This window comes from Protopterus annectens, chromosome 7.part1, assembly GCF_019279795.1.
Source record: "Protopterus annectens isolate FY-2018-M chromosome 7.part1, PAN1.0, whole genome shotgun sequence".
In the NCBI taxonomy this organism is placed as follows: Eukaryota; Metazoa; Chordata; order Ceratodontiformes; family Protopteridae; genus Protopterus; species Protopterus annectens.
The window spans coordinates 189,823,033-189,846,159 of NC_056740.1; the positions used below are offsets into that span (position 1 = coordinate 189,823,033).

The window sequence follows — 23,127 nt, forward strand, 5'->3', positions numbered from 1 at the left end:
TTCTGACCTTGGCCCTCCGTTACACACTCTCTCACTAACGGAGTCCCTAGGCATCACAGTTCATTGGGAGAAATCCAATTTACAACCTACCCAACAGCTGGAATTTATAGGGGCAGTTTTCAATACTAGAACATGCCTGGTGTCTCTACCAGCTCACAGACTTCAGAGGTTAAGATTGCAAGTACGGGTGATACTCTGTCAAAGAAAGGTGTCAACAAGAGAAGTTCTCCAGGCTCTGGGGTCCTTGGCTGCAGCCATTCCGATTGTTCCTCTGACAAGATTACACATGAGACTGTTACAATGGCTCCTATTATCCTAATAGTTGGCAAATCTCCACCCCTTAAACTCACAGATCCTCATTACCAACTCTTGCAAGCAAGATCTCCTCTGGTGGATGAGAGCAGACGCAGAACTTTGTCTCCCTTTTCAGACTCCTCACTCCAATGCCACGGTAACCACAGACGCTTTCCTGATAGGGTGGGGGGGCATTTTCAGGGAAAGACGGTCCAAGGCACGTGGTCGAGCTTAGAGGACAACCTGCATATCAATGTTCTGGAATTGAGAGCGGTTCTGTTGACGTTGCAAGCATTACATCCGCTCCTTCCATCGGGAACAATTGTGATTCAGTCAGACAATATGTCAGCAGTCTGGTACATAAACAAGGAGGAACCAAATCCTACCACCTGTCGTGAGGCCATGAGAATTTGGCACTGGGCGATAGCTTCCAACCGCTTTCTTATAGCAATGCATATCCTGGGGAGCTCCAACGTGATTGCTGACAGGCTGAGCAGATGCATCCTCCTTCCACATGAATGGTCTTTCAATCCAAATATGACGGCAGAAATTTTCAGCCTATGGGGCCAGCCTTACTACGATCTCTTCACTTCCCCTTTGAACAACAAATGCAGCAACTTCTTTGAGCTCTTTGCCCCAGAGGGGGAGTCCCCAAGAGACGTTCGACTCACGGGTCTCCTCTCTGCTTATCAGTTCCCTTGATACCCCTATTTTTGAAGAAAGTTTTGTTGAGATGCAAGGTGATTTTCTTTGCCCCATTCTGGCCTCGTCAAGTGTGGTTCCCCTTCCAGCGTCACCTGTTACAATCTCCATAGATCCTGGATACTTGTCCAGACTTCATTTCTCACCCCCAAGGGTTGACTCTCCCAAATCTGTCCACTCTCAAGCTGACAGCTTGGTTTCTCCACTTCCATTAGTCACCAGGCAGGGAACCCTTTCCTCACCTGTTCGATGTTATTGTGGCCTCCCCATAAGCCATCCACCAGAAAACTTTACAGAGATAAATGGAAAAGGTTTGCTATTTAGTCTAAAGAACAGATGCTAGACCCATTCTCAGCTCCGGTATCTGTTATACTTCAATACCTTTCTGATTTTTTTGAGAATGGAGCATCAGCTTCTACCATTCGAGTCCATTTAGCAGCTATTTTCAATTGTCATAATAGATTAGAGGGCATTCCACTTATCTCCACCCGCCAATGCAAGCCCTTTCTCAAAGGAGTGTTTCATAGCAGACCTCCAATCAGACATCCTTTAGAGGCATGGAATCTCTGATAATACTACAGTCTCTCTCTTTACCCACTTTTGAGCATGCTGCAAAATGTGACCTCAAATTTCTATCATGGAAATCTCTCTTTTTGGTGGCTGTCACATCAGCTAGACAGGTATCAGAATTACAAGCCTTATGCATCAAGAGCGCATATTTAATTTTTCATAAAGACAGAGTATCACTACGTACTAATCTATCTTTTCTCCTGAAAGTGATTTCTCTGTGACCCAATCCATTGAAGTCCCAGTGTTTTTCCCAAACTATTCCAATAAAGGAGAATACTGTCTACATTCATTGGACGTACATAGGCAACTATGTTTTTACTTGGATATGATTACATCTATCTGCAAAGCAGATCAACTTTTCATTTCCTTCTCTGGGCCAAAAATAGGATATGCTGTATCAAAAGTCACTATCAAAATGGCTCAGAGATTGTATTGCTTTGTCATATTCACGTGCAAATGAGCCTAAACCTGACAGTATCAAAGCACATTCAATGAGAGCTATAGCAACTTATGTTGCTTTTCTCTCCAGAGCCTCTGTGAACGACATTTGCATAGCAGCCATTTGGGATAAACTTCACAGTTTCATAAAACATTACAAGTTGGATATGGTCTCCAGGGGAAGAGCGGCCTTTGGCTCATCGGTACTCAGGAATGTTCTTCTATCAGGGTCACCCAGGTTTTTCAGGTAGCTTGGGATTCTGTCCCATCAGTGATGAATGGGAAGAAGATTAACAACATCAGATAAAGAAGTTATGTCTTACCATAACATTCCATCTGTGTTGTTGATCATCTTCCATTCATCACATCCCACCCTCCATCCCAGACCAAATGCTCCTGGTGGATCTTATGGGTCTTTGTGGTGTTTTCTGAATTTTTGCCCAGAAGTGGCCTCTGCTTTTACTTCTATATGTTTCAGGCAAACTCTATCTGAGATAACTGGGAGAATGGCATTGTGAGTAGCAGCTTAGCTCGAGAGTTTTTGGTATATGCGAGCTTGGTATTAGGCCGACTCGAACCCATCAGTGATGACTGGAAGAAGATCAACAACACAGATGGAACGTTATGAAGACATAACTTTTTTTTTTTCCCACGTGGGTGCTATATTTGGTTGGTTGGACTGTCCTTTACTGGTTGATGCTTTTGGGTCTGATATTCCCCTTTGAGTGGTGGAAAGATTTCCCACTGGTTAGTTAGGGAATAATTACAAGCTGATTTGACTTGCTTTATTGCAATATTTCTAAATTAGAGAACCTTTGACATGTTTGCACAAAGGGTAGAACATTATAATGATTCACCTTGTTTTTGTGTTATGGTCTGAAGTCAGTCAGCAATGAAAGTGCTGTCTGTGAGGCTGTTATCTAAATAAATGTGTTCCCTTTTTGTCGAGTGTTTAATATGGAAAAATGCAAAGGATTAGGGGAGAAAATTAGAATGTTTGGTGTTTGTTAGGGAAGGAGAGGATGAAAAGTGGTTATTGATAAAATGAGAAGAGTACTTAAAAATTATTTATGTACACTTTGTTGACCAGGTTAGCCCTTCTAGGCCAGTGGCATGTTTTAAGAGAGACCAGAGGTGGTGCTCATTTGAGGTTGAGAAAACTTGTCCATAGCACCAGAGGAATCCTCCTTCTCTTTTACTTCCATATGAGCTACTACCAACTGAGATTGATGGGATCTCAGTTTACCTTTTCATCCAAAGAAAGGCATACTGAGGATACTAAGGTGTGAGGTAACCCCCCCCCCCAAATGATGCACTGCAATATGGAGGCTTCTTTTTGTCTGAGTTGGTAGGGTAGACAAATAAAGCCCTGAATACTGCCCAACTGACTGGAATTTTGACAAGCAGCTCAGGAGTTTGACAGCACTGACAGGGAAGATTGGTAGACAACTTGTACACTAAGATATAGGAAGTGGGGTGGTTTTAATAAATTTTGCAAACTATATTTTTATTAGAATTGTTAAAAATTACAGGAAATGTGTGAAAGTTTGTCTAATGCTTTTAAAATATTGGGGCCTCACAAGATGGAAGAAAGACTGTGGGAGAGGGAGCATGGTGCATGAGTATTAAGAAAACCATTATTTGATTCATTGATGGGGTACTTTGAGTTCAGATTTAAGGACAGTTTTAAAGTTTCGAATACAGAGGGTAGAAAAGATAGTACTTGGGTAAGAGTACTTTGTGATTTTCTCATGAGGAGTCACAAAGAAGGAGTCAGTCCAGAATAAAAAAAGAGGAAAATCAAATATCCGGAAGTCAACAAAAGGTGCCACACAGAAGTTGCTGGAAATGAATCCCAAGTTTCTCATGAGGAGATTCTTGTCAAATGGGAAATTTAAATATAAAATTTAGATGGAGTATGTTGATGTGGTGTGGAAGAGAGCTTTTAGTTTGTGATTATGGTATAGGTTTTTGGAGATCACATTAGTACATATTTTAAATGTGAAGATATTACTTTGAAGTAGTGAAATAGTTAAATACCTTGGTGATGTATATTGGAGTGTTTTAGTGGAGTGGTGAGAAGACGTGCAATTTAAAAAATGCTGTGAGACAAAGGTGATCACCAAGTTGAAAGTTATTTCAATTAAAAATAGGTAGTTTAAGGAAGGAAGACAGTTTATTGCAAGTAACTGTGGATGTGAAAAGAAACTGACAAAGGTAAAACATTCACTTTTTCCTTATTGATAATTCCAATATTAAAATAATAGAAATGTTTGTTTTTTCAGATATTTTGATCAATTTAATATTGAAGGCATTTTTACATTGACAAATAATCGACTTGCACTTTTTTATTAAAGTGCTTTGGGGTCTTTTAGATCCATCTGATCTACCATGAGCTTGGGCATATAGGATGTCATTAGTGCTTTGTTCAAAGGGATGATGCCTTAGAAGAGGAGGCATGTGCGCACACGCACACACGCACACACGCACACACACACACACACACACACACAGTGAATCCCAGTGATTGGTGTTACCAGCCAGAGCATTTTGAGTTTCCCTGTACTTATGAGTGTGTGTGATACTTGATGAGTCATCAAATTGTTTGTCAAGGAGGGTGCCTGCTGGCAGTGAAAGGGTGGGATACAAAAATTATTATATGTTTGTATTTTACTATATATTTTTTTGCAGATTCACATCTAGCACAAGTGAATAGTATGATGAATTGTGAAACAAGACTTTTTTCATGATGTAATACCTGAGTGAATAAGTGCTTTTGTACTTTTAGATGCTACTTAACACCCTCTTGTTTGTAACTGACGCATTCATTTTTTTTTTTACTTTTACAGATTGGCTGTAATGCTGTTAGCTGGGCTCCTGCTGTGGTACCAGGGAACCTTGTGGACCAACCGTCAGGACAGAAGCCAAACCTCATCAAACGTTTTGCTTCAGGTGGATGTGATAACCTTGTGAGGCTCTGGAAGTAAGTTTGGCATGAATGTTAATTAACTTCAAACACAGAGTAGTTATATACATACAAAGGCAGTGTATTCAAAAGTGAACTTACATTATAAACGGTTTTAGTCAAGTGATAGCTAGCTTATTTGTACATATAGGATGCAGTACTACATTCTCTAATACGTTCCACATGAAGTGCAGAATTTAGTATATCAGACAGTGCTTGTTAAAATGGTGCTTTGTTACTGAAGCAGAAGTAGCATTAGTATAGCGATAGAAATTGTTGGAAAAAGGGAAGCAGTTGTAGTTAATACAGTATACCACATCTTGGACAAAGTTTGGATCTTCCAACAGAGAACTAACCATTCTTGTGATGTTTTATGCTTACATAAAGATGGCACTCTGATTCAGTAGAGTGGCTGACATGCAAATGTAATACTTTTTAGAATGACTTGCCACAGTTGATGAGCTTTACAATAAGCATTTGAAGTTGCAGTGACTGGCATGGCTGCTTTCCATTAGGTTACAGTAGTGAACTTGTCACACGAGTTAGTGCAGTTGCTTAAGTCGCAATAAAATCTGTCCTGCTGTTTGCTGTGACTGTTTTAGGATTTCAGTCATGATCCATTATGTATCACTCTTTACTTCTCTAGTACTGTAGTATTCCTTTAATAGTTCTTTAAAAAGTGCTGCAGAACAATTTCTCTAAGCAAACAATGCTGTTTGAATTTTCAATGATCAAGAGCTCTTCTGAAAAGCAGTATAATGTTTTTAAGTCCACTGTGAGTTGGTGCAAGTGTAGGTTGTTTCCCAGGCTCAGTAGTGCTTATAAAAGCAATACACATTCTTAATCAACAGCAAAGTGCTGTATGTTGCTTTCTTATTGTAAATCACAATTATTAAAATAATATAATTTATTCTTTTCAAGATTGAAATGCTGTGTTTGCTTCCTGTAAGACTTATTCATACAAAAAAGAAGTTATGTACCATATCCATGTTTGTTGTCCTTCATCTCGCCTTCCTTCTTGCTGGTTGGGTTTGGAGATGATCCTTGGCTCCGACTCTGCTAATTTACTAAAGCTCAAGAGCTTTTACTGCCTAGTGGCAGTTACCCAGATGTAGTTTGTAATAGCCCACACTAGACATATATAGTAAAAAAAAAAACAATTTTTACAAAGCTCTTATACATCAAGACAGGAAGAATAGAGGAAAGGACAATGTATGGTTAACTAACCTGATATGTCAGTAGGAAACCCAGCAAGTGTAACCAATAAAGAACTCTTGAACCTCCTGGAAGGCGGAAGGAGGGGGAGGACACAAGAAGGAAGGCGAGATGGACAACAAACATGGAACGTTATGGTAGGTACATAACTTCTTTATGTTGTCCCATCTCACCTTCATTCTTGCTGGTTGGGACCATGTCCCCAGCACCTGGTTCTTGGGTGGCTCACCGGAACAAACTCTTCAGGACCATGGAACCAAAGGATGCCCTGTTCCGGGATGCCACATCCACTTTGTAATGAGCGATTTGCCCATTTTGCTGTTGCACAGATTGAATGTAAAGGTAATTTAGCTTGGAAGGCAGCAGAGGTGGCTAAGGCCCTGGTTGAATGTCCTCTGGGTCTTCCTGGATGCGTCTTTTTATGCAAACTGTACGAAAAAGTGATGGTGTCTGACAGCCATTTTGATGTCACTTTAGAAACTGGATAACCTTGCTTATTGTCAGCAAAGAATATGAACAATTGGTGTGATTTTCTGAGGTCTTTGGTCCTGTGTAAATAAAAGCGTAATTGTGTATGAACATCCAATTTTGCCATAATTGGGGAAGAACACAGGAAGCTCAGTGGACTGATTTTAAGTTGTACTCAGAACAAACCTTAGGCAAGAAAGAAGGATTGGTCCTTAGAGAGACTGTCTCTATGAAAAATGAGATATGGCAGGTGAATAGACAAAGCATGTAATTCAGGAACCCGTCTAGCTGAGGTTATAGCAACCAAAAGGTTTTCCAAGATAAAAACTTCAAGGGGCAAGCTGCTGCTGGTTCAAAGGGGGAAGAATAATTGAAGCTAAAACCAAGTTTAGGTCCCGGAAGGGGGTTCTCTTGCACTCTAAAAGCATTGTGCCTCGTAAGAATGCTCTGCGCAACCTGTGGGACGTAATGTTTGAACCCAAGTCTCCTGCATGGAAATTGCAGATGGCAGCCAGTTGGACTCTAATAGTAGCTGTAGCTGCCCCTTTTTCAAAGGTTTCGGCCAGAAAGTCAAGAATCTTGTGAATAGGAGCCGTAAAAGGATCAATGTTATTTATTTTGACCCAGTAAGAGAACCTCTTCCATTTGCTAGAGTAAATCCTCCTGGTAGTGGGCTTGTGGGAGGACACTAGAATGTGTGTTGTATAGCAGGGGAAATGTTTGGGAGCCTGGCTAAGACTGGAAGTGGAGTAACCAAACAGTCAGCTTGAGAGTTTGAAGGGATGGGTGAAGCCCGCCTGAGTGATACGTCAGTAGATCCGGACTGGGTCCAGTATCCAGGGCTCCAGTTGAAGGTGATGGCGAAGAAATGGAAGCCATATCTGACGAGGCCAGTATGGAGTAATGAGGATGAGTTTGCAACCCAACGATTTTGCTTTCTGAAGTACCTTTGGAATGAAAGGGAAGGGTGGAAAAAGCATATAGCAGTCCCGGAGGCCAATCGTGAACAAGTGCATTGCTGGGTGACTATCCCAGAGGGGGAACTAGGGTGAAGTAGCTGCTGCATTTGTTGTTTAGGGGAGTGGCAAAAAAGATCACAGCATGGTTGGTCCCATTTGCGGAAAATCAAGTCCACAACTTCTTTCTTCAGGGACCACTCATGAGGCAGGAGGATAGCCCTGCTGCGTCTGTCCGCTATCACATTGGATTTTCCAGGAATGTGCATTGCGATCAGAAAACATTGGGAAGACATCGCCCATTGCCATACTGAAAGAGCCTCCAGACATGAGGGGTAAGATCTGGCTCCACCCTGCTTGTTGATGTACCTTACCACTGACATATTGTCTGTCTGGATTGCAATAGACCCTGTAGGTAGAGTGTCCTGAAGTGCTTGCAATGCCAGAAGCACCGCTCTCATCTCTAGAACACTGATGTGCAGAAGGTACTCGTGAGGTTGCCAGGTCCCTTGGGCAGTCCATCCCAGATAATGCCCCCCCCACCCTATCTGGGAAGCGTCCGTGGTCACTGTGGCTACTGGATGCGGGTCTAGAAAGGGTCTGCCCAGAGTCACCTGGGGGGAGACCAGCCACCATAGTAGGTCCTTTTTGCAAGATTCCATGATCAAGATCATGCGTGACATTGGCAATTCCTGGAAGGACTACTGAGCGAAGAGAAGCCACTGTAGAATCCGCATGTGGAAGCATGCTAAAGGAACTAGTGCAATAGCTGCAGCCATTGAGCCCAGTACTTGTAAGACTTGTCTTGCATGAACTCTCGTCTTGTTTGAGAAAGGAAACTTGCTGAAGAATGGTTGACACCCTATCTAGAGGCAGTTTTGCTATCATGCGTCTTGTATCCAAGTCTGCCCCTATAAAGGTAATAGACTGACGAGGCAGACTTTTCGTAGTTTATTGTGATGCCTAACCGGAAACAAGTTTGGATTGTGTAGTCCCATGCCTTGATTAGTTGATGCTTGGTGTTAGCAGTGAAAAGAGCCAGTCGTCTAGATATGGAATCACCTGGAATCCTAGACGCCTTAGGTGAGCCGTGACCACTGCCATACACTTGAACACGCTGGGGGCTGTGATGAGACTAAAGGACAGGGCCCTGAACTGATAGTGAGACTGGCTCCCAGCTGGAAGCATTGGAATTTCCTGGATTGCCTGTCAATTTTTCTTTATGGTAGGACTCGTCCTGGAGATTTGTGGAGCACATCCAATTGTTTTGACCCAAGAAGGGAAGAATGGACTGCAATGTCACCATCTGGAACTTTATCTTTTTTACTGATTCGTTTAACTTGCTGAGATCCAAGATTGGTCTACAGTCCCCTGTCGTCTTTGGAACTAAAAAGAACCTTGAGTAAGTTCCGGATCCGATTTGGTCTGCGGAGACTTCTGGATAGCTCTTTTTTTCTAGCAATCTTTGAACCTCTAGGATTGCATGATCCCGAAGATTAATCTTTGAACCTCTAGGATTGCATGATCCCGAAGATTGGGTGAAACATCTGGGATAGAACGTTTGTCTTTTGAGGGGGACTGAGAAAAGGGAATTTTGTAACCCCTGGATATTATCGACAGTACCCATGTTTCCCTCATGATAGATTGCCAGGCTGCTGGGTACAAAGATAGTCTGCCCCCGACTGCCTTCAGAGCTGGACAGCCGGGCCTCCCTTCATGAGTGCTGGAAGGGCCTAGCAGAGAAAGTATGTGTCGCTCTGCTGTTACGGACCCATTCTGCCATGAGGGCGGCGTCTTCCATTATTGTTTCCTCCTCTGCCCCTGAGGGAAAAATCACCACATGTGTCCGGCAGAGATCCCTGGGATTTTCGGAACCACATTTTCCCACTCTTCTGACCCCTGGTATAGGGTCTAGATGGAGTCGAAAAATGGACCCCCTACAGCAGAGAGAGTCTTGACATCCTGTTCACACCTGGTGAGAGTCTCTTACCCAAGGCCAAAACAAGGGCTAGCCATCAAAGGGGGTGTTGATAAATGAAGACTTAAAGGGTTCCGCAAATTGACAAAGGCGCATCCAGGAGTGTCTGCATAAGGCCACTCCAGTACCTGCTGCCCTACTCACTCCAGCCACATAAGAAATGAGCCTCATGGAGGAGTTTACCATGGAGATCAAGGGCGCAAGCTGGGAAGTTGCCCTGTTCGCAACTCCCTCAGCCATAGGATCTTGCAGGGTATCTCCTAGCTCCTTCAGGATATCCCTCTGAAGTAGTGTGAAATGTGACAAGTAATTGACCTTGCTAAAGCATTTGACACCATTCCCCATTCTGGTATTATTGATAAGCTCACCAGCCTGGGCATAAACCCTTACGTCACAAGATGGATCGCAAACTGGCTCTGACAGATCCCATAAAGTAAGAGTAGCGGAATCTATGTCCGAATATAGACCAGTAACGAGTGGTGTGCCTCAGGGCTCTGTCCTGGGGCCCCTCCTATTTGGGATATACTTCTCAGAAGTACAGGCAAGCACGGAAGGGCTATGGCTGACTAAGCTTGTGGACGGCTGCAAACTGGGTGCTATAATAGTCTCCAGCCGACATGGAGATCCTCCAGAAGGGCCTAAATGAGACTGGTGCATGGTGTCAAAGCCATGGTCTCAAGCTAAATGCAAAAAAATGCATAGTAATCCCTTTTGGAAAAAACAGAGTACCCACAAACTACAACATAGGAGGTAATCCCCTGAAATCTGAAGAAGAAATAAGGGATCTAGCGACCCAATTAGACAGTCAGCTTTCGTTTGATAACCATGTTGCCAAAGTGGTTAGAAAATCCTTCTGTGTGACCCATCTGATCACGAAAGGGGTTCGCATCAAGATCTAAGGATATAATGGTGCTCCTCTACTCTTCCCTCATCAGACCCATTATTGAGTACAATGCACCAATTGGAATGTACCTGGATAGACATTTGCAGCAGCTGGAGAGACCACAGAGGTACCTAACCAAGAGGATTACTGGCCTCAAACAGTTTCCCTATGCAGCACAATTGAAAAAGCTAAGTCTGTTCTCTGTTGCATACCGCTTTCTCCGAGGCGATCTCTGTCCAACGTACAGAGCCATGTCCAACCCAGAATTGTTGAACATGCTCCATCTTAGCAAAACCAAATCTACTCGAGCTACACGCTCTAGGGATATAAACCTCAGCACAACAATGAATAGAACATGCTGGAGCGATAGATTCCCTTCACAGAGACTTCCCTTACTATGGAACAGGGTCCCGATCTACATAAGACAGAGCCCCTCACTATCACTCTTCAAGAGGAACCTTGATGAGTGGATGGGTAACAAAGTTCACACCGGGGATCACACCAACAGCACTACTAGATTGGGGCCAAGGGTGCTAGCTGCTAGTACAAGGGTCTAGGGAACTACTAAAGGGGCGGTGAATACCGCACAATGTGGCTGGGCTAATATATGCCTTCGGGCAGAGATAGCCCAGTACCAACCTATGAAACTAATTCAGCAATCTGAGAGTAAAAGTCACTGAAGAAAAAACACGTTTCCCATACCTGTCCATCGTACGAGACTCTTCTGCCAATGGACAGATGAAGTTTCCACAAGTTCCACCAGGGCATCAACAGGGACTCCCTTGGAGAGGAAGGACTTATCTTCGGGAGCTGTAATAAATTTATTAGGTCTTCACAGAACAGGTTCCATGGTCTCTGGAGCGCTCCACGTCTTTCGACTCACTACAGACAAAAGTGGGTCGAAAGGAGGAGACACCCAAGAGGTGGAGGGTCGGGTACCAAATGCGTCCAGGTATATGGACTCCTCCTCAGAAGGGTCTAGGGACTTCCATCCACCCCTCTGTCTGAGGATTTCCAAGATGTCTGAAAGAGAGGCATCCTCAGAGGGGGACCTTTCCGACTCATCCAAGTCCGTATCTGAAGTGATGGACTCGGAGGAGTCTAGATGCTTCCTCTTGCATTTCTTCTTCCAAAGGACCTCCTCCGAATGTTCAGGGGAGGTTTCTGAAGAAGTGGGGTCACCCCATAGGGCATTCTGGGGCACAGGTTCCCTACGTTTGGTAGGAGGAGGGACAAAGGCCAGCACAGGCACTGAGGGAGAACGAGCCAATGGAGCCGTGGGTGGAGCAGTTTCAAGAGACAGCACACATCACCTCGAAAGCTCCACAGTCTCGAGTCAGAGCCAGGAGATTATCTTCGAACCGGGAGCGAAGACTCTGAGGCCAATGTAGGAGCCGAGCACACCTGCGCCGAAGCTCCGAGAGGGAGAGTGGGGTCGGGCAAGGGTCTGATGTCACCCCCCCCCCTCGGAGCCGGCGAGAGAGCCTCTGTGCCCAGACCCCTCGACAGACTGAAACATCAAGGAGATCTGAGCAGTAGTCGGAACTAATAAGGGAGAAGAAACGGGAGCAGACTGTTCAACCACCATGACTTCCATGCACTCCAGCTCTGAGCTCAAGAGAGTCGGAAGAGGAATTGATGGAGAAGCTGGGAGGGCCTAAGGAGCCAAGTCCTTATAGGCTGGACTCTATAGTAATTTAGCAAGTGCCTGTGACTTGATGAGCCTGTTGACCACTCTCTCCAAATCGTGATCCGAAAGTCTGGAGGACTGAAAGGAGTGTGAAGAGAACCGTGACTGCCCGCTCCAGGTTGCAGCAGCGGAGGTTGTGGAGCGGAGCGTACTGGCTCCAAAGAGGACTTGGCCGACATCCTCATTTTTTTGGGATGGAGACCATGACCAGTTGCAAGAATTCTTACTGTTCCTCAATTCGAGCACTACATTCCTCAAATTCTCTATGGAAATGAATTCTGACTCCATTAGTTATTTAGACATCAGAATCGGCAAAGACTACATCAATAGTGTATTCTTTTCTACCATCTGTCGCAAACCTACATACAAACTCCCTTCTCCACTTTGAGAGTGGGCACCCTGTGCATCAAAAAAGATCCTTAGTTAAAGGCCAGGGGGTGAGACTAGCCCACATGGTTAGTAAAATGGAAGATTTCCAGTAGGAAAGGGAATTTTTATTGAGTATGCTTTTAAGAAGAGGATATCTGAAAGAATTTGTTACACCTTTGTTGGAAGAAGTTACTAAAAAGAGATTAGAGGGACATTTCTATCCTTTGTTAGGAATTGATATTACCAGATTGTGTGCACAGTTGGAGAACAGTAACAACCCCTACTGGTCGTTTTCACAATAGGCTCATCCTCACCTATACTCCACAGTTCCCACTGATTCGGGATATTGTTTTCAAAAACTGGTTCATCCTTAACAGTGATGAAAGCATAGGTCAGAAGTTTGGTGAAGCCCCTGTAGTGGTTTACAGAAAAAGCACCGGCATCAAGAATATTCTGGAAAGAAATCCATCTAGTAGTACCACCAGTAGACTGGGAAAAATGACAAAATGTGGGCAGTGCATGCAGTGTAAGCACATACTAGAGAGAGAGACAGGGTTTTACTCAAAGGTTAGGGATGGGTTAGATTATTTCAGAAACACAATTGTGGCAGTAAAAAAGTAATTTATGCCAGCATTTGTCAGACTTGATGTTCTCCGTGTTTCACTGTTGCAGTCATTATATTTGGGTAATCCTGCTGGCAGGTTGCTCTCAGCCGGCCTGAATTCCAAAGTCCTGGGTCCTGTGTCGGTCGCTGTTGCCTCTTCCCTGACATCAGGTCATCAGGGGTATAAAAGATGTGACCAACGCCATTTTCTTTAGTCTTTCTTGCCACGCGGTGCCTGAAGCAGAAGCAGTTCGCAAGTGCCGGTCGGCCGACTCCTGAGAGTTTCGAGTTGGAATTTCAGATCTGAAGTCTTCTATAAAGCTAAGTACCCCGTTGGGTAAACTTTTTTCTTGCTCCAGACCAATGTCAGAAAAAGTTAATAATTGTATTTCTTGTGGGAAGCAAATACCTCATAAGGACTTTCATTCTTACTGTATTCCTTGCCTAGGCCCTGACCATAACGTTCCAGGTTGTCGGTTTTGTATAAGATTTAACCAACGCACTATTAAGCATCGGTATGATTTTGCATTAAACTACTTTGGACGCAGGTTTAATTATCCAGAAATGTTGTCGGAAAGCCATCCGACTACCGGAGTTCACAAAAAACGCAAATAAAAATACAACCGAGGCCCAAAACCTACGACGAAGCTTCTCCTAAGCCAGTCGCCGGTTCTGAGTGAGGTGCTTTCGCAGCCCCTGACGACCGCTACTTTAGAGTCGCAGGCCGCTACCGACTCCCACGTGGAGTCGGCTATGCCGCTGGAAATCCAAGGTGTTGGAGCCTCCTCGGACATTATTCCTTCAGATGGGTCTGGAGCCGCTGAGCAGGCACCGGCTTCTGAGGGTGTATTCAGACCTAAACATCTATACATTAAACAGACTTCAAAGACTAAAGCCCCTTCAAAGGCAAAGAAGCAAACTCAAGAGCCACATGGACAGGCCTCTATGCCCAAAAAGCAAATGCTCAAAATGGCCGAAGACTTGATTACCTTGATCAGGGGTTCCCACCCCCCAACTGATAAGAGGCCAAGGCAAGAGACTGACTTTGAATCTTCAGATCAGGTTTCCATTTCTTCTGATTCCTCTTCTGATCAGGAATATTCTTTTTACCCCATGAGGATTGTGATGCTGAAGAATCTATACCTTCAGCTTCTCCTCCAGAGGACTATTCTTTTGGGGAAACCTTACATACCATGAGGGAACATTTCCACTGGGAGAGCCAAGATTTTTCAGAGTCTAAAAAGAGGCTCAGGGATTTCCTGTTACTACCTCAACACAAGCCACTAGCCATCCCACTTGTGTTGGACATTATAGATGATGTGTTTTCGGAGTCTAGTCTTACCCCTGACTCCTTACCTCTAGCTCCTGTTAAGCCTGACAGATATTACAGGGTTCCTGACTCACATAAATTCCTTTTTAAAAACCCTGCTGCAGACCCAGAAACTATTTTTCAGGGTCCCAAAGGAGTTAAGGCTTCCACTGCAAAAAACCCTACCCCCTCTGACAGGGATTCTAGGGCTCTGGATAGATGGAGGAAAAAGGTTTACACATCTGCTACCTTGGCTATAAGGGCCTTAAACTGTCAATTTCATATGCTCAAATATCAGTAACATGCCATGGCATTGCTTAAACAGAAAATGTTGTTAAACTCTGAATGTGCAGAAAACAAGGAAATGCAGGATTTATTGTATGCAGCTGAACAAGTTGGAAAGCATACTTTGCAATGTGGTTTTGACTCTAGAGGCCTCCTGCAGGGCCACAGTTACAGGTTCTGTAATTAGGAGGCATGCTTGGTTAAAGGAACAAAATCTGCCTGATCATGTTAAAGTTAAATTATTAGATTCACCTTTACAGCATGATACTTTGTTTGGTGTTAAGGCGGAAGTAGTGTTAAAGAAAATGAAGGACAAAGCTAAATCTATGCAAACTGTCAAAGATTTCTTACAAGTACAGCCACCTAGATTTAGTAGACACTGGCCAACAAAGTATTGGTCCTTTCCTGTGTAAAACAGACCTCAAAGGGGCAGACCCAGACTCCCTAGAGGCAGATCCCAGGCGCAAGGTTCATTCCGCTCAAAACAGTGGGGGGCTTCTACCTCCAACGTTGGAGAAGACAAATCACAACCATTCAGGAAACGGTCTCAATGACTTCCCCCCCTGCCTGCACCAAGCACTTATCTCCTGGCAGCCCCCTTAGGGGGAAAACTAGCACTCTTTTCTCAAAATTGGCACATTATAACCCAGGACAAGTGGGTCTTAAATATTGTGTCACAAGGCTACAAGTTCCATTTCCATACCCTGCCAAAAGCAAACAGCTGGCCCAATCTGCCAAAAAATCAATGGGCAGAGACACAAAAACAAGTCTCATCCCCTCATGGACATTGGGAGCCATTCAACAAGTACCAGAGCAAGAGTGGGGACAAGGATTTTACTCAAGACTGTTCTTGGTACCCAGAAAGGATAAGGCCTGGAGGCCAATACTGGACCTATCTATTTTGAACACATTCCTGGATATACCAAAATTCAAGATGTTGACTTTGCAGCAGCTTCTGCTCATGCTGGGCAAGAACTCTTGGCTTGTGACTTTAGACTTAAAAGAGGCATACCTGCATGTCCCAATCAGACAAATATGCAGAAGATACCTCAGATTCAAGGCTGGCTCAGTGCATTACCAATTCTCTGCACTGCCCTTTGGCTTATCCACTACACCCAGGGTCTTTACAAAGTGCCTGGCACCAGTGATCGTATTCTGCAGACAAAGAGGTATACAAATATGTCCGTACTTGGATGACTGTCCTAGACATTCTTCTACAGCATCTGGCATTTGTGAAAAGACTTTTAACATGCCTAGGGTACACAGTCAATGAAAAGAAATCAAAACTAATACATTCTCAAGAGATAATATTCCTGGGTGCAAGCTTAAATGCAACTGCCCAGATGGCTTATCTCATGCCAGACAAAGGCAACTGACTACCTATTTCAAAATGTTGGCAACAAAGGCCCAGTTACCTGCAAGAAAAATTCTGCAGGCTTTGGGCTTCATGGCATCCTGCATCCTACTAATTCCGTATAAGACTGCATATGAGGAAACTTCAATGGTACCTAAAAAGTGTTTGGACTCAACATTGCCACAGCCTGGAAACTATGATTACTCTCATTCCCTGCCTGCATCAGGAGTTTCGATGGTTGGCAAAGGCTTGTCACTAAAACAAGGGACAGACATTTACATTACCCCTAGCCAGGCAGACACTAACAACGGATGCATCAGATTATGCCTGGGGGGCCCACATGGCAGGAAGATGCATTCAGGGGACATGGACCTCAAACTAAGTGCATCTACATATCAATCAAAAAGAGATGCTAGCAGTTCAAAATGCCCTGACAGCCTTCAAGGACCTACTTCATCCAGGACAACTACTGATAAAGACAGAACACCAGGGTCATGTGGTATATAAACAAGCAGGGGGGGATCACATTCTTACCCCCTTTGCAGACTAGCCATGACTTTGTGGGACACAGCATTGACTTATCAAGTACATCTGCAGGCACAATTCCTGCCAGGAAGGAAAAATACTCTGGCAGACGAACTAAGCACAAACCTCATGGATCCCCACGAGTGGCACCTGGATCCACAAGTCTTCAGCATGATAACAAAGAAATGGGGATGCCTGGACATAGATCTAGTTGCCTCCCCTCACAACTACCAACTAAAAAGATTCTGTACGAGGATTTATCACAGACAAGCATGGAAAGTGGACACCCTATCTTTCAGCTGGAAAAAAACTATCAGTATATGCATTTCCCCCTCTGCCTCTCCTCCCCAAGGTACTACTAAAGGTCAGACAGGAGAAGCCAAAGATGATACTGATTGCCCCAGACTGGCCCCGCCAGTACTGGTATCCAATACTAAGGAGCTTGTCTCAATGCCCAGCTTGGACCTTACCTCAAATACCTCATCTACTGTCCCAGCAAAACAGTTAGATCCTGCACAGCCAACTCAGAACTTTAAACCTGACAGCATGGCGAATAATGTAGTCATACAAAACACACCTCTCGGTAAAGCTGTGATGGATGTCGTTTTGGAAGCCAGAAGGCCTAGTACTAGAAAATCTTATGCTGGAAAATGGAAGAGATTCTGTGCTTGGAACCAGGCACAAGGAGCTGATACAGCTGTGCCAAATATTCCTCAGATTTTGCAATACTTAACTGAGATGCTGGACAAAGGCCTATCTTTTTCGTCTATTAAAATTCATGCCTCTGCCATTTCGGCTCATCACAATGTAGAGCCACCAATCTTTTCTCATCCCTTATTAAAGCAGTGCCTCAGAGGAGCCAAAAATTTAAGACCTCCAAGGAGATCACCAATGCCTGCATGAGACCTCAACTATGTCTTGGAAAAACTCAGCCTGCCTCCTTTCGAGCCAGCTGCTACTGCTGATATAAAGTTTTTATCTTGGAAAACAGCTCTGCTCCTAGCAATAACTTCTGCAAGACGACTTTCAGAGCTACAGGCACTCATGGCTGTGGAAACTTTTATAATTTTTTATCCAGACAGGGTCTCGCTAAGGACAAACCCAACATTTATGCCTAAGGTGGTGTCCACTGTGACTCTCAACCAAACTATTCACATGCCAACCTTCTATCAAAATCCAGAGAACAAAGGGGAGAGAATTCTGCATTCTTTGGACATACACAGACAGCTTAGATTCTACTTGGACAGAATCAAAGTTTTCAGAAAAACATAGCAATTACTAGTGGCATATGCTGCAGGATCACAAGGAAAGCCCATCTCAAAGCAGACTATTTCAAAGTGGATAGGCCACTACATTAGTTTCTGTTACTTACACCATGTCAAGCCAGTGCCTCAGGGCATTAGACCACATTCAACCAGAGCTGCAGCCACTTCAACAGCCTTTCTCAGGGGAGTTCCAACGAAGGACATTTTAGAGGTTGCTACTTGGAGTTCAGTGCACATCTTTACCAAGCACTATCATCTGCCACTCTATTCTAAATCCAGGGCAGGCTTTGCCACTGCAGTTCTGCAGGGCCTCATAGCCGCTCCTAATGCTGTTTAGCTCCAGCCTCCCATCCATAGCTTTGGGACTCTACCCAAATGTAATGACTGCAACAGTGAAACACGAAGAACATAGTACAGTTGTGTACACTTACCATAAATGTAGATGTTCGAGTGTATTCACTGTTGCAGTCCAGGTTACCCACCCGCCATCCCCCTTTTCTTCTGATGGAACCTATCTTTCCTTCTCTGATTTATACAACCTATGTGGTGTATTTGCTTGCAGATGAAGGTAAAGCTTATATTGGTGAATGTATTTATATGTATATAAATTTTGGCTACCCTTTTAGGGGGCACCTGACATCTGGGGCAAGAAAAACTAAAGAAAATGGCGTTGGCCGCATCTTTTATACCCCTGATTACCTGACATCAGGGAAGAGGCGACAGCGACCGACACAGGACCCAGGGCTTTGGAATTCAGGCTGACTGAGGACAACCTGCCAGCAGGATTACCCAAATGTAATGACTGCAACAGTGAATACACTCGACCATCTAGATTTATGGTAAGTGTACACAACTGTACTTTCGTGCTTCTGTATCGAAAATACCAAAAATGCTTTTAGAACTCGCATTTACTAACATGTTTATGATATAGACAAATGTAACATCACAAATGCATTAACCAAACATATTAAACTTCACCCAGGTCACTATTTCAAGTTTATAGTTCTTGGAACAGATCATCATAGACGAAAAGGGGTGGCCCTATTGACCATATGCTGGAGTATAAAGAACTATTATGGCAATTGAGGGTCAATGCCACCATTAGCCCAAGGCTTAATGATATGGTCTCACTTAGCTGTTTTTTTTAATTCAAAGCAGACTTCTGCATTTAAATATTTAATGTATCTTACAACCATGACAAGAATGTTATTGATTTTATTTATTCCTGGTTTTGAAAATATATATAAAGAGATATAACATCTATGGTAAAAATTTACATGACTTGCTAGTAAAATGCATTAAGGGAGCCTGTACCTTTAAAAGTGGATGTACATTCTACAAGTGTTTTTTTAATTGATTTATTTCACTGGTTACATAAGACTCTGAGTGTAACTTGATTTTATTCTGAAGAAGTCATAGTTAAAAACTGACGAAAGCGCTCAAATTTTTAATATTTCCTGGTTGTCCAGTTCGCTTTGAATTTTCTCAGTTTTGCTCCTTTTTGGTTTACAATTTATGACTGATTGCCTGGCAGCTGGACTGGTATCCCAGCTGCTTGGCAGTATGATTCAGAGAACGCATTAAGTTTTTCTCCCAGCAAAACATTAACGGTCCCTATCAGTTCTACTCTCATCCTACTCACTGTAAGAAAGAATCCTTATTTGAGTGTATGGAAGAAAAGGGTATTTGGAGATGATGTCTATGCACCTGAATTAAGGTTGAAATGTGCTGCTTTCCAGCCAGCCGTTAAGATTTGCTAAAGGAATAAATATATTTTTCCCCTTCTGATTTGAAAGTGTGATTACCAGGTGGGGCACACACGTTTCACTTACCAGAAGAAGGGAATGAAAAGTCAGAGCAATCTTCTACATCAGACGCTGACTACCCATTAGATAAGGAAGCTACAGTACAGCTTTCTCGGATTAACGTGGTACTTCCCAAAATAAGAAATCACCTCTAGATTGTTCCTTTTCTGTTTGAGACGAATGATTCAAAGGTAGAAAGTGGTGCTGAATATTAGACTTGGGGAATATCCAGTCAGTAGAGGAGGAAGAGAACCAGCATCAGGAACTGAAACGTAGTCTGGTTTTGCCTGGTTATATTCTTGAGTACAATGCTTACCTCTAGAGTTTATGAAATGTCTTTTAAGCAGAAAACTACATAATACTGTGCTTATACCAACCCCTTAAGCAATTATGCCCTTATCCACTCAAGTGTCTGGATTAATATACTGAGAGGTTTATTGATAGGAAGTTTGTCCAGTTTTTTGTAATTATACTGGTTAACTAGTGTGTGACAAATAAACTCAATCTCAAATTTAAGGTATCTAAAGTTTTCATGTTGTAATTAACTAATGACTGGTGCCAGAGTCATGGTCTTAATGCATTTTTTGCATTAAGTTTATCATTCCCTTTGGCATGGGTAATGTTCCTGCAAACTACCACATCGATAGCAATACCCTAAGCACACAGTCAGTGGTGAGAGATCTGGGCACATAGGTTGAAAGCAACCTTAACTTCAATCACCTTTCTCCACAGTGGTAAAAAAAGCATTTTATATTGCTCATCTCATAAGTAAGGGCATTCCCTCCAGAAAAAGAAGTTATAACCCCCTGTACACTTCCCTCACCAGGGTCAATAATAGAGTACAACACTCCCTTTGGTATGTTCCTTTCCAAATACCTGCAGAAATTGGAGAGACCACAAAGGTTCCTTACAAAGAAAATTCAGGGTCTTCAAGATCTGTCTTATGTGGACAAACTGAAATCACTGTCACTTTACTCTGTGTCATACAGGCTCTGAAGTGACTTGTGGGTTGCATATAGAGCAATCTCTGACCCAGCTTTAATGGAAATGCTGCACATTTGCAAGTCAAATGGCACACGGGTCACTCACTCAAAGGATCTTAACTTGTATGTGATGTCAATAGAACTTGCTGGAGAGACAGATTTGTCTCCGAGGTTGCCCCACCTTTGGAACAAGCTTCCTATTCATGTTAAATAAATCCCCTAGTTAGCCTTATTTAAGCATAATTTGGACGATTGGATGGTAACCAGAAATTTACCCCAGGGATTCTACCTGTGTCCCTCTTGGACAGGGGTAATAGGTGATGATTTTAGTGTCTTCTTGAACCAGACACCTTGGGAAACATGGGATGAACTTGGCTAGGCTTTTAAGGGCCCTAGGGCCATTAGCCTAGTAACCTCCTATGGTAGAGGGGGGTATGAAGCCCTAGTGCCATGTGAAGATTGTGAGTGAACTGTACACTAGCTCATACCCATTCTACAGTCTGTACGGATGAACGTCATGATATTGCTATCCTAATAAGGGTAATATTCTCTCTCCTTGGAAGCATACTACTCTATTTTGTAAACAGTTTGTGAGGTTTTGCAAGATTTTGTGGTTATAAGTACTGGGATGGGTTAAATGTAAAATTGTTTTCAGCATAGCCGCCCAACAGGTATTGGACCCACTGTTATGTTACAGAGATTTAAACACAAAATTTCCCTTTTTCTTGTTATTGATGACACTTGTGGGACTATACACCTTGTTTAAAAAGAAGTCTGCCTTTTTTTAAGCTTAACCTAACAATTTGATTTATTTAATGCCATGGAATGTTAATAGTGTATCTAACCAAGTGATGCACCCTAGAGTATTCTCTTACATAAAAAAAAAAATCCATACCTACTTTTATTTTACTGCAGGAAACTTAGTTGAGTTATGAGGAGAATTTGAAATTATTGGATAATTCTTGTATAGGAGCATTTTCTTTTTACCCAAATTGGAGAAGGGAGTTAGTCTTAAGAATAATACCTCATTTGGAGGGGTCTGTTTGAAAAGATGGAATGGTCAAATTGTTTAAACCCGTACTGTAGACATTTCAGTCTGTCAAACCTTTCTGACTGAGATCATGGTACAATAGGGATCAGGAAATCTGCCCTTTTCCCCTACTGTTATAATCTCAGAGTTGGTATATATAATTAGCAAGGGGTGTGGGGGGTGCATTGTTTCTGTTGTGTGTGGGTGTTTGGACTTGAGTTTGTTGATGGACCAAATTGTTGAACATATGGTCTTGACCATATTGGTTTGACAATTTGCCCAGTCGATCTTTTCAAGTAGACCCATTTGAAGTACTATTTTAGCTGACAGATCCAGAAGGTAGACATATAGGTGTAAAGGGGTATATTTTAGGCAGGTTTTTCACTATTGTTTCAATATATTTACCCCTGGACACAGATGGGTGCGGGTAGCCGAGATATTTAAGGAGTGGTTCGTATTTCAGGAAGGTTGGATAATTTGGGCTGGGGACTGCAACATTGTTTGCTGCCTTAGGGAGGTTAAATTAGGACCTTGATTACTTTGTACTCCTACATTCAGGAAGTTTATATTGAGTCATTTTAGAATCTTGGGGATGTGGAATACACACAGTTTTTGGGCCTCTCTGATGTCTCATCAATTCTGTACTTTCTCTAGAATTGATAAAATATTTATTTTCACTGAACATGTTTATACCCTGTCACATCTGGAATATGGTGCGTTATTGTCTGACCATACACCTATATTACTAGCATTAAGTCTTGGTTGAGATGGTCTAAAAAGATGTTGGAAATTGTGTTGTGTTCCCTGAAAAAGAGCAACTGTTGACAGTTCCTTTCATCTCGTGCCTCCATTTTTGATTTAATAAGTCCTAACATATAGCCCAGCCTTGGTGGATAACTGGGAGTCTCTTTTAAAATTTTTCTTTTACCCATCTACTTGAGCAGTTTACAAATCTTAAATATAGTCAAGTCAAGGCAACACAGTAAGTTGATGAAAGGGGAAGAGTTTGAGGGGCAGGGCTTACTATTTTCTTTGCGAAACAAATACATTGGACTATAAGATTGAGTTTGACTACAAAATGCTTCAACAGCTTTCTCACTGAAATATTTAAGCCTGTGCAATATGAAAGTTAGTAGGTTAGTCACTAGAATAAAGGAGAAAAATTGGGCTGAAATATTTCACAGTCCTAAGAGAATTCTGGAAGTGTTTGCTTCTCATTTAAAAAAATGTATAGTGTTACGAGCAAAAAGATGCCGTCACTACAGGAGATAACAGAATTTTTATCTACTTTAGTGTTATCCTGTGTAAGTGAATGTAAACTGCAGAACTTCTGTCTCATTTTTCCCCACTAAGAGGTTGAGTTTGTTTACAAAACTATCCGTAGGGGTAAGACAGTTGGGAGTAGAATGGGCTTCTGCTTGATTAAATATACTGTAGAA

The 23,127-nt window shown here is 42.9% G+C and overlaps 1 protein-coding gene across 1 annotated transcript in view; it reads left to right on the forward strand.

The window, feature by feature from the left end:
* The window catches only part of SEC13 (SEC13 homolog, nuclear pore and COPII coat complex component), a gene marked incomplete in the record, with an annotated part of 687,168 nt that overhangs the window by 369,978 nt on the left and 294,063 nt on the right, over positions 1-23,127 (forward strand). The window contains 1 exon segment of the mRNA XM_044078635.1: positions 4,854-4,987. Within this exon segment, the coding sequence (XP_043934570.1) occupies positions 4,854-4,987 (134 nt within the window).